This window comes from Diadema antillarum, unplaced genomic scaffold, assembly GCF_040938485.1.
Source record: "Diadema antillarum isolate AM-2024a unplaced genomic scaffold, OU_Dant_1.0 seq00000998_RagTag, whole genome shotgun sequence".
NCBI lineage: Eukaryota > Metazoa > Echinodermata > Echinoidea > Diadematoida > Diadematidae > Diadema > Diadema antillarum.
Genome location: NW_027271836.1, coordinates 775544 through 786950, shown reverse-complemented (window position 1 = coordinate 786950; position 11407 = coordinate 775544). Strand labels below are relative to the sequence as shown.

General features: G+C 37.9%; 1 protein-coding gene across 1 annotated transcript; it reads left to right on the top strand.

Annotated features, from left to right (window-relative positions):
* The first annotated feature begins 3057 nt into the window (after positions 1-3057).
* Positions 3058-10927, top strand: LOC139742360 (uncharacterized). Its single transcript, XM_071652939.1, has 6 exons — positions 3058-3142; positions 7212-7388; positions 8002-8280; positions 8953-9252; positions 9987-10115; positions 10797-10927. The coding sequence occupies exons 1-5, from the start codon at positions 3058-3060 to the stop codon at positions 10109-10111; spliced, it is 966 nt and encodes a 321-aa protein (XP_071509040.1). The 3' UTR covers positions 10112-10115; positions 10797-10927.
* The last annotated feature ends 480 nt before the right edge of the window (positions 10928-11407 follow it).

The following is an 11407-nucleotide window of genomic DNA, read 5'->3' as shown; positions in this document are numbered from 1 at the left end:
GTGTATTTACATTGACAAAGAATGTTTACTTGTATATAGGCACCTATGAGTATAGTTTCTTTGTTTATTGTTCTTATATCTTCTGTGATACTCTGTTGTAACGTGATACATTTTTTTTTTGTAGGACCTATACTCTGTTCCATAGAGCCAAGAGCATCGTTTTGGGGTAGAAATTATGTATTATAAGAGTCTCTCTATAAGGCCTATAATAAGAACGGCCCAAGTTCAAATTTGGCTGCAGATCGTTTTGTCATGAAAATCATGCACCTGCAACAAAGTATAGCCCGTATTGTTAATGTAGATAATCATTCAAAGTTTAATTTTTAATTTGTTGGAGTGACATTCTCATTATTGAAATACAACAGAAATATAAGATGTAATCTGTCCTTTAAAAAAATATATTTCTCAATGTTCTTTCTTGTAAATAATGACAGTCTTAAAACTTTAATTGTCATGATAGGGGAATGTGGGGGGGGGGGGGCGGCACGGTGTGCATGCTGTGCATTGATCAAACTATAGAGGGCTCAATCTACATCACTAGGATCTAGTAATCATCCATTTCATAAATTCGGCATCACTTGCTGTTTGTTCATGGCTGGATGGTGAGTCGAACCTATGTTAAAGTGATTATTTGAAGCTGCATTTCATTGCTTTTAAATGACAATTAAGATAGGATTACTAGTGCATGTTCATTAATTCTTATAATGCTTACACTAATCAATCTTTATTCTTAGTGTAACATTTCAGTTGGCTTGCATTTGCCGGCTCCTGGCAGCTGCTAATGTCTGCGGGATTGCATCGCATTCCACTATCACAAAATACTAAGGTGTGAAATCACGCGCATAGTGTGTGCATGTTGCATAGTTTTGTGTGCGTAGTGTATGTGTGTTGGCTGAAAGCTTCGGCGAAAGAAATTCGGTTGGATAAACTTGTATCTACACCAAAGTTGATGACAAGTTTGGAGAAAGTGTAAGGTTACGACAGCCCGTGAATGTGTCAACTATTATTGGGATTAAAGGTTGCTGGAAATGCTATCGTGATCATGAGGGTAAGGTGTGATTAACATGTAGAGTTAAGGCCAATGTAAGAGGTAGAAACTAGGAGTAGAATGACCTAGCATTGATGATATCAGACTTAAACGTTACAGTTAAACTAACATTTATAGACGTAGACCTACACTAGGCCTACTACTATAGACCATACCGTTTGCTGTTCCAGTTTGTGTGCCTGTTAAGAGACGCAAGACATTGTAAAATTCTTAAGTTTCAAGTCGCTTTGATTTGGTCTAAATCAATTTAAAAATATTAAAATCATTTCTTGTACTGTAGTGCTGTGATAGCTGCTAGTATACTGATAGTTTGATTATCATAAATAGTATTTTGATTAGCAGTACGGCATAGGCCTAATACCGGTTAGGTTAATCCTTCTTCCATAAGGTTTACTTTGTAAACAGCTTCTTCTTCTTCTCCTTCTTCTTCTTCTTCTTTTTCTTCTCGAGTCCTTTCTCTCCCCTTCTTCTTGGAAAGTACAGTCCACCATCAGGTGAACATGTAAAATAAGCCTATTGGTGTTCTATTGGCAGGTGTGGTGGATGTAACTAGTGACTTTAAAAACAGTTTTACATCGTATTCGTACTTTGTGCAGCTAAAAACAATGCTCTTCTATCAATGAAACAGGATGTTGTACATCTGCTTGAAGAGGTTTACAGAGGTGGTGGTGACTAGTTGCTCAGACAGAGTGTTTCCATAACCTGATAGCATCTGGGAAGGGGTAGGACAGACAAGAGTCCGTACAAAATTTATCTGGAAAATGCCTGGAGTGTCCACGGAGTGATGTTGGTACTCGGCATTCTAGGAATGTTTGATGTTTGATGTTTTGATGCCCATACTCTGGTCGATTACACGGTGTATCGTCAGCATCTTGCTCTGTGTCCTGCGTTCCTGTAGAAGTTGCCATTTGAGTTTGCTATAGCAGATAAGACTGTAAGAGATTATGAATTTGATTTGTTATTATGGTGTATTTATTCTCATTTCATGAGTTAGAGATGTTGGAATATTGAACGTTAACATTATGGCACTTTGGCAAGTGTTGAACAGACTTCTCTAACTAGTAGTTTGTGTAAGAGGCGTCGTTTGGTTGTCTCAGAAATGTTTGTAATTGGTTTGGTTTGTGATGTCGTTATTGTGCTGATCTGGTGAGATGTCACTACTAAACATCGACCTAAGACCCACGGGTTACTCACAACACCAACCCTCAGATTTGTGTCCGTGAATATGAAGATATTCACAAACGAATGAATACGATAAGCCTGCAAAAACAGACAAGCACAACATCGTATATGTGTGTATTTGAAGGGATTTGTTTCTTGGTTTCTAATGTTATGTGCATTTGCAGTTAAGTTTTTTATTACGAATATTTATTAACTGCGCCATCCCATAGGAAAGAAATCAGCCTGCCGCATACTGCTGCGGATGCCTTGCCGCAGATCTGCCGCAGACAGGCATCATTTTCACATGCAAATTAGTAGCTGCTGCCGCAGACTCTTCCAGGCCACTGAGGGAGACTGGAGAGTCTGCGGCAGATCTATGCGGCAGACTGTTAATGATGAATATTCATATAAGTACGATTTCAGGAAGAGCTTAAGTGGTAGATCTGCGGCAAGATTTCTACAGGTATGCAGTATTAAGTATTAAAGCGGCATTAGGCTGGGGCAAGTCAGCGGCAAGTCTCACAGCAGACGCCTATTAAATATGTAGATCTAGTATTAAGATGACCTAACCTACATCGGCAAGTATGCACGAATTAGCTAGGGCTGCTGCAAGTAAGCGGCAGGTATGCAGCAGTCTAATGCTTAGACTCAGCTATAGTTCTACATACAATTGCAATGCATCACATGATTTGTATACCCACAAAAAATTGTTATGTTTTATGGCACGGTTACTAAAATAAATGTGGCAGATCTGCGGCAGATCTGCAGCAGGCTGATTCATAAGTACAATTTCAGGAAGAGGTTATGGCAGATCTGCGGCAAGATTTCTACACATGCAGGTATGCAGTATGCGAGAAGTCTGCCGCAAGTTCCTCTCTGTGGCAGCCTTCCCGCAGATCTGCCACAGACTGTTGAACCTGCCGCATACTAACAGTTAGTATGCGGCAGGTCTGCAGCAAAGCTTGGTTCTGCCGCATACCCCCGCTGCAGACTAAAAAGTATGCTGCAGACCTGCGGCAAGTCTGCCGGAGATCTGCGGCAGACTTTTCTTTTTCTTATGGGATGTGTTGATTAATCTGCCTAACGTACAATACAATATTAGGTTGCAATTCATGTGATTTTGATAAATGTCATTTATCTATCTATTTATCTTTTTATCTCATGTTTATTACAGTGAGGCTGGTTGGTGGATCAACCCAAAATGAAGGCCGAGTTGAGATATCGTGTAACGGGCAGTGGGGCACGGTGTGTGACATTAACTGGGATATGAGAGACGCGCACGTGGTGTGCAGAGATCTCGGCTACTCATCGGCCTCAGCTAGTTATAGGTCAGCGCACTTTGGGCAGGGATCTGGACCAATCTGGGTTGACTTGGCTTACTGTGATGGAACGGAAAACTCTCTGGTTTATTGCCTTCGTTATCCATGGGGATGTACGTGGCTGTAGTCACAGTGAAGACGCCGGAGTGAGGTGTGAAGGAGACCGTAAGTTTGATTCATTTATTCACGTATTTCATAATGTACTGAGTAACTCAGGCCAAGTTACAGAAATGAAAATAATAAAATAAAAATCTAAGATGAAAAAAAAAATGATTTAAAATTGAATTAAAGAAGTTTCTCGCTCGAGTTTTGCTTCTTTCTTCATCTCTCTCCCTCTCTCCCTCCCTCTCTCTCTCTCTCTCTCTTTATCTTTAGCCAATTCATACAGTGTTGTATGTACGTCAAAATCAATGCACAATCTAGCGGGAGGCACAGTGCTTGTGTAGTGTAGTTCTGCATCGCCACGCAAATTTCAAACATGCACAAACTCTCCCTAAATATTTTACAAACGAAAGTCCCTACATCTGAGAATACAAAGTCTGGTAAAAGTTGGATATTTGCTGTTAATTTTGTCACTTTTAGACTCATTTAGAAATGACTGTACTTCGCTGCCGTGTACGTGTACACTACCGCACTGCGGCCAACTGTTGGAGTGCAGCTAGCGCAGAGCTTCAATTCAAACCATCGAGTTATTTTAGAATGGGTAAAAGTGTATCCGAAAAATTGAACTTCTCCAAGGTTTTTACAATTTTAGATGTGGTTTAGATTACAAAACATTTAGGGCGAGTTTGTAGATGTGTGAATAATATTATCATAATAAATATGAGGCGACACGAAACTACAACTTGTCCTACTTACTATACAACCACATGAATGATCGCCCGGCCCAATGTCGGGCACGAGTCCTGGGGTGGTATTCTGAAAATCTTCCTAAATTTCTTTCTAAATATTTTCCAGAATCCTAAGGCACAAAGTTATGAAGTGCTTAAAAAAGATAAGACCATTCAAATCTAACACCCGGGTCTGACACGTGATCCCAAGAAATTCTTACTGTAAATTGAGACATCCTTATCCCAGCCCACTGCAGTTTCTGATATCAAAATCAACATTACTAGTCGTCGCTTTTGAAAAAAAAGTAACCAGTGCAGTGACATTATTATGAAATTCAAGTGACAGCAGGTTAATAACAATTCGTGTTTTAATTTAACTGGAATACCCATGATACAGTCCTAAAACATGAACTTCTTACAAGGAAAGAAGCATTCAAAGAAAATGGCTGACTTTTTGTTTGTTTGTTTGTTTTGTACAAAAGTAAACAAACAAACAACAAGGGTTAGTTCTAGTCAGTGTATACAGCACACGTGTGTTAGGCTACGTTGACGGTATGTGGCCAGCTGACCGGCTGGATACATCCAGCTAGCTACACGATCGACCAGCGGGCCGGCGGCCGAGGGCAGCGCGGCGGCAAACGCTTCCAACATGCCTAGTACATACATACGTCATTACGCCTGTTCGCTTTCCGTATGTAGGCTTACAGTACAGCGAGTACTGACTGAACGTTCATGGATTCTTTCAGAGAATTTTATGCACTCACATCAATTTGTATAGGAAAGCAAACACCCAACTTGCAGTCTCCATTACTTAGAGTAACAGAAGTAATTACTTACAATGTTATAATTCATACCAGAGAGAATTCTCTGCCTCGCATATTACGTGTTTGTATGAAATGGCGCCCACTACGAAATGTATAATCTTTTCATACTCACGCAGCCTTTGAAAGTCTTTATAATGAAGGCGGCAATTCTTTATGGGGGAAACATGGGTAATCTTTCCTCTGTAATGTTGCATCCTTCTGTTTGCTATAGCCGCTGACATGATTCTTTGTATATCTTGCTATATCTTAGAAATAACATTGATTATCATGATAACGTACTTAGTACAGGTTTAAGGCTCTCCTTATTAGTCTTCCTAAAATTATTTTTTAAGTGCGTTCTAGAATACAATGAACCAATTTCTTCTTAAAGTCAGAAAAGTGCATATCCTTAGAATTCATCCTTATTTGAATATTCTATGTTTCTTCCTGCTTAGTTAAAGAAAGTAAAGAAAGAAATGTTTTCAGAATATCACTTAAGAAAAAAAAAATCTTGACATAGGTAGAAAAAATCTTCCCAGGAAGGTTTTCAGAATACCATCCCCAGTACATAATATTTTAAAACCAAGACAGCCTGGCTCTTAATACACCTGTACGAGTTTGTGGAACAACTTGTCCATTCACAACGTAATTGTTGATGCTTTCTAAACAGCTAGTAAATAGACACACTGTTATGACAATGCAAAGTGATCATACATTGCAAAACATATGGGAATTTCCGATTTTTCTCCTTTTTTATCTGAGGCTAAGAAAAGCAAATATCGATTTTTTTTTAATGTTTTCATATGTGATGTGAAAAAAAATGGTGAATACTAAACAGCAACAACAGCAACAACAGTAACAATAACAAGACACCTGAATGGAAAAATCTGATTGGCGCTTGGATGAGAAACCTACCTTCTTCTTTTTTAGGCCTCATATTCATTGAGCATATAAAGGTGACAAATGTGTGGGTAGAGTATTATACACTAGCACCAGATTTGTTGTTGTTGTTTCAACCAACACTTTTGTTACAAGTCGATTTGAGATACTATTTCCCCCTATTTCTTACTTTGAATACATTTTCGAGCAAATCTCGACAGTTCTGCAGTCATAAGAAAATAATGTTTGTCTTCAGAGATTTGAAGACACACTTGACAGCAATATCTCTTTTTTTATTTTCAAATTATTATAATTTGTCGAAGACACACCTATAAGGAGGTAACTATAACATCTTTTGTACTACGATATATATAACCCATTGTTTATGAGTGTCCTTAGTTCTGGCATGGCGCATTGATACATTTTTATTGCGTGATGAAGTGAACCACTATGTATAGTCTACGCCTATTGAGGTTAAGTTGAAGAAAGCTTCAGCCATGGCGTCTACCATGTAGAAGATCAAGTTGTTTCGTTTGAAACATCTGTCATTGTTTCTGGAAGTATAGTTTAGCACTACAAGAATTTGTAAAACCACAAACTAAATCATCCAGGGAACCTGCGTGTTTATCATAACTTCTTGAATCCATTGCTGTCACACGCACACGTGCCATTCATTACTAGTAGGTCTACTTCCGTTCTGCTATTCAGGCCTGAAGCTATTTCCATCGACAACCGTCCTAAGACAGGATTGAGAAATACTTGGTTCAGATCAGTTTTACGTCATGTATGAAGACATCTTTATCACTCGTTCTTATAATGGAAGACTTTCTTAATTCTTCTTCTTTTTTTGTTACCGTGCATGACAAAGTTTGCATTGTTTATCATGTTCTTCTTTATGATATCGTTGGTTCATATACTTTTGTTCAAGGTACTGTCCTTGTCAGATGAATGAAAGTTAATCTGTAAATGTGTGCCGCTTTGAATCTTTTTTATTCTTTTAATGGAAATGGATAAACTATTGAATTGAATATAATCGAAAGCTCTCTGAAATAAGCAAGGTCTAAACTTCCAATGATAAATGTACAATAATATGTCAAAGATAAATCTTCTGATGTTATTCAGACTCATTACAGTTCCTTGGTTTTTATTTTTCTTTGTTTCTCGTGTGAAGGAAGCGATAATGCAGTCAACGAGTCTGTTACTTCTGGTCTTGACTACCGTATCAATCGTTTTACATATTACAACGTTAGTAGCGAACTGACGTTCACTCCGACCACATCTGACAATGGGGGCGTACTTCAGTGTCGTCTCATCGGCAGTGAACGGTCCCGAACCTTGGATGTTCAACGTAAGTACAGCTTTAGTTCATTATCTGATCTATCGGGACCTGCATGCAAGTCAAAAGGATGTTATGCTCCTGTGTACGGTCGTATCCGAGTAATGTTGAAAGCTATTCTGGTTCAGATGCAGACACGAGATGATGACGTCACCACCTAAAATTCATGAGAAGATAAGAAATGCTCTTAGTGAGAGTAACCTTGATCCTTCTACTATTAAAGAAATAGAAGAGAAATATCCACAGATATTTCTTATGATAAACGCAAACAAAAATTGTGTGAGAAATAAGATTGCTGGGAATTAGTATGAAGACACACATGGCACCCTCAGTACACCAAAATAATACTGACTGCTCGTTATCTGATAAGAGAACTTTGGAATATGTGTCACTCTTATGCCTGATAAGCATGTTTTACTCTCATTCGTTTGAAGATGAACAGTTGCCTGTTACGTCATGATGACTATTGTGACGACTTCATGATATACCCCGAAAGAGAATTATGTTAAAGTAAGTCCTGCTTTTTTGTTTTAACATGTCATATATTTTGTCGATGTTTCTGGATAAATTGTGAATATGAGAATGAGTTATAATCTGTCTACATTTTATCCTTGTCACGTGGCAGATGCTCCAGCAGACAATATCATCTTGATCAAGATTGTTGACGAGGACGGACAAGAAACTGATGGCCTCAGGATCACGTGTCACGTCCACCCACGTGACCAGCCATTTCCACCAATAGAAAATTACGAGATTGCAGTGAATGACGTCATCGAATCATCTTCAAGCTCCCCTTCCTTGATCCTTGAGTCAATTCCGAGTGAATGCTTTGAAATCTCCTGCACCGGTGTCAACGACATCGGAATGACGAACGCTTCAAAGACTTACTGTCCAAGAAGCGACGGTAAGACGATAAAACTTTCCATAATATTATTATGTTATGCAAAATTTCTTGAGACCACTGCAAAGAAAGGTCCATTTGAGTTCATACACACATTCTCTCACCAAATCTACATGATACTAGTAACCACTTTCTCTCTGACGTATTGTTATATTTACTAGACAGAAAGGTGTTTTTTTTTTTTTTTTTAAGATTGATCCATCTCAATCATCTACATACAACAGTTCTAATTATTCTATTGATAATGATAAGGGCAACACCTTTATCGTTGATTCTTCCAAGTGAATTAAGTATACACATTAGTCATGTTGTAAACAATACAAAATACAATTTAAAAAGTCGTGGCACTATGGATATATTTATTTTTTTTTACATCATTATTTTGTTTTTACCCTAAACCTTTCGATCAAATAGTTTGAATGACAATTGACCTAATAGCGATAATGCAAGAGAGTTATTTTTTTTTTCCTTTAGTACTGGAAGGTTGCTTGAATTCACAATTGTTTGAAGTTATGATAGGGCGGGCTTTCTCTTTACATGCCTTGCACCAGTTCCCAATATTTGTATTTCTAAATATGTCACGTACCGCAATTAATCATGAATAAAAAAAAACAAATAAATAAACAAACAAACAAACAAACAACAAAACACATTATTTAATTTTTGTATGCTAAGGCCAGGCGCCCCCAGCGAGAAACATCCTCTCTATCGAGATCCAGGAGATCAATGGGGAAGGAAGCCAGGTCATTCTCGTTATCACGTGTCATATTAGTCCCGAGGACCAGTCCTCCCTACACCTTCACACATACACCATCGGAGTCGACAACACCACTCTCTCCTCGTCCAGCAGCGCCTCGGCTCTCTTCAGACCACGCCCACACAACAGGTGCATCAATGTCACGTGTTCGGGGACGAACGGGATTGGTTGGACCTCTACTAGTCTTGGGCATTGTTCGACTTTCGGCTCAAAGAGAGGTTAATCTACTTATCATATAAATACTGAACTCATTTTTATTCCACTCTGGACTGTAAACATGGTAAAACGGCAAGCGGAAAAAAAAGGGTTATGTGGAATACTCTGTAGTATGGATGAAAGCTTCACTCTTGTATAACTATGAAAGAGTTGCGTTGGAATAAATGGGTGGCCCTAGTCGGTGTGCTGTCCACTGGGGTACATAAAAAAAAAAAAAAAAAAATCACAAATACCACCGGTTAGTGAATATGTGCATGATGGTGCGTGATGAAGCTGTACACGGATATACGGGATGAAGTTGTACACATTATTTGTTACAAGGATTCCCATGATCCGAGCCGGGCCACCCTACTCACTCCACGGTTTCCCAGGCTAGAGGGGAGCTTTAATAATAACCATCATCCCTGCATGCTAGATTTTAAATATCATTGTAAAAATACATTTTTCTTTATTTGTATAAGCTGTAAGTACCTTGTTAGTAGGGCCTACCCAAACAATGTAACCGAAACAAATGTATTATTTTTTTCGTCGAAGATTTCACCTTCATTTTCTCACCCTTATCATATTGAATATAATTATAATAACATTATGTTTCATTATAACAATACATGACCGAGATAAATCACATGATAAATAGATGTGTGTGGAATTATGATCTATGGTCGTTTGCTTTCGAAAGTCCCTTCATTATGTTCTGTCATAATACTACGGTCATGATTTTGATCTTGCCATCCAGGTTCTGGTCCAGGTGTTCTCCAAAGGTCGTCGACTACGTACGTCCTGCTCGTCACGGCATTCTTCATGTCGATGATGACCTATGCCATCGTGGTGATGAAAAGAAGAAAAATCATAATCTTCTGAAGAGGTATATCTCTCTTCTTCTTCCTTTTCTACGACAATGTGCATCATCTTTTCCTCGCATTAATTTCTTTTTGTTTATACCGGCACTCCCCCTTTTTTTTACTTCCTCTTCAAGTTTTTTTTTTTTTTTTTTTGCAAATTATGTTAACCTTTAACCTCTTTGTCTCCATCTTCTTATTCCAATTCTTCTTCTGCTTCTCTTTTCATTCTTATTCATCGTTGGCATCTCCGTTTTCTTCGACTAATTTTAGTATTTAGTCTTGTTTAAATGTCCTTCATTGCCAATCATTAGATGCATCGAAGTAATCGCAAAAGAAATCTAGAGACGACATGTTTTTAAAATTCAACATCTTTATTTAATACTGGCTCATAGTGGCTCGACTGGTGAATAAGAGAAATTCGTGTCAACCTTAAACTACGTAACCGGTTTCTATCATGATGTAGAATAACAACACTATATTTCTCGCTAAAATAACCATGAAGAAATGAGTTGTATATTTCAATGCGACTTTCGTTCGGTTATTATTACAAATAAACATAAAAACCTATAACCTCCTGAGGTTTTAACTGTATATTTGAACACTAGAAAAGATAAAGATATTTTCCTATTTTCAAATGTATCTGTCTAATGATCTAATATATAGTCAAATTGTTTCTGTCCTTTCTTTGTTTACTTTTCCTATAGACAGAGAACATAAACTGGAATCGTGGTCGAATATTCACGGTTGCATTTCTTTCGACAAAGACAGTCAGCCCACTGACGGATGTGACAGTAGAGGAGTGCCAGTTCATAGACTCTTAGATCCTCATTTCAATCGAAATTCACATTTATTTAAACATTTATTTTTTCCTTCATATTAGTCTCAACTCCACATCAGCAAATTGCACGAAAAGAAAATGATACTTCCACATCAGCATGCGAGATCTAAAAGCAGAAAGGTTGTCAAGATAATGAACAGAAAAACAAAATATTTCTCACATTTTTTTTTCTTTTTTTGTGAATACGTAAGTGATGTCGACTGGATGTGGAGAGAAAAAAAATTATGTACGTGAGATCTTCCATGTATTTTTTTTTTTTTGTTTGTTCAACATTTTCTGACGTTTTCCTTTTAATCAGGCCTCGGTAATGAAGGACAACTATATACAGTAAGGAGAGACGTTTATTCATTGGAATAACGACAGTTGAAACCTCCACATTTTTTTCCTGGTTTTAGACAGGACATTTCTTTGCTTCTGTAATGAAAGCATTGGATCAAAGTATGATCACTTAAGAAGTGGGCGATGTAAGGATTGCAT

What these genes read in the sequence shown, in the direction of transcription:
- LOC139742360 (XM_071652939.1), top strand. Translation starts at nt 3,058, where the DNA reads ATGCGAGAAGTCTGCCGCAAGTTCCTCTCTGTGGCAGCCTTCCCGCAG. An exon ending in GAACCTGCCGCATACTAACA is followed by an intron (nt 3,143 to 7,211) that starts GTTAGTATGCGG and finishes TCTCGTGTGAAG; the next exon opens with GAAGCGATAATGCAGTCAAC. An exon ending in GACTTTCGGCTCAAAGAGAG is followed by an intron (nt 9,253 to 9,986) that starts GTTAATCTACTT and finishes CTTGCCATCCAG; the next exon opens with GTTCTGGTCCAGGTGTTCTC.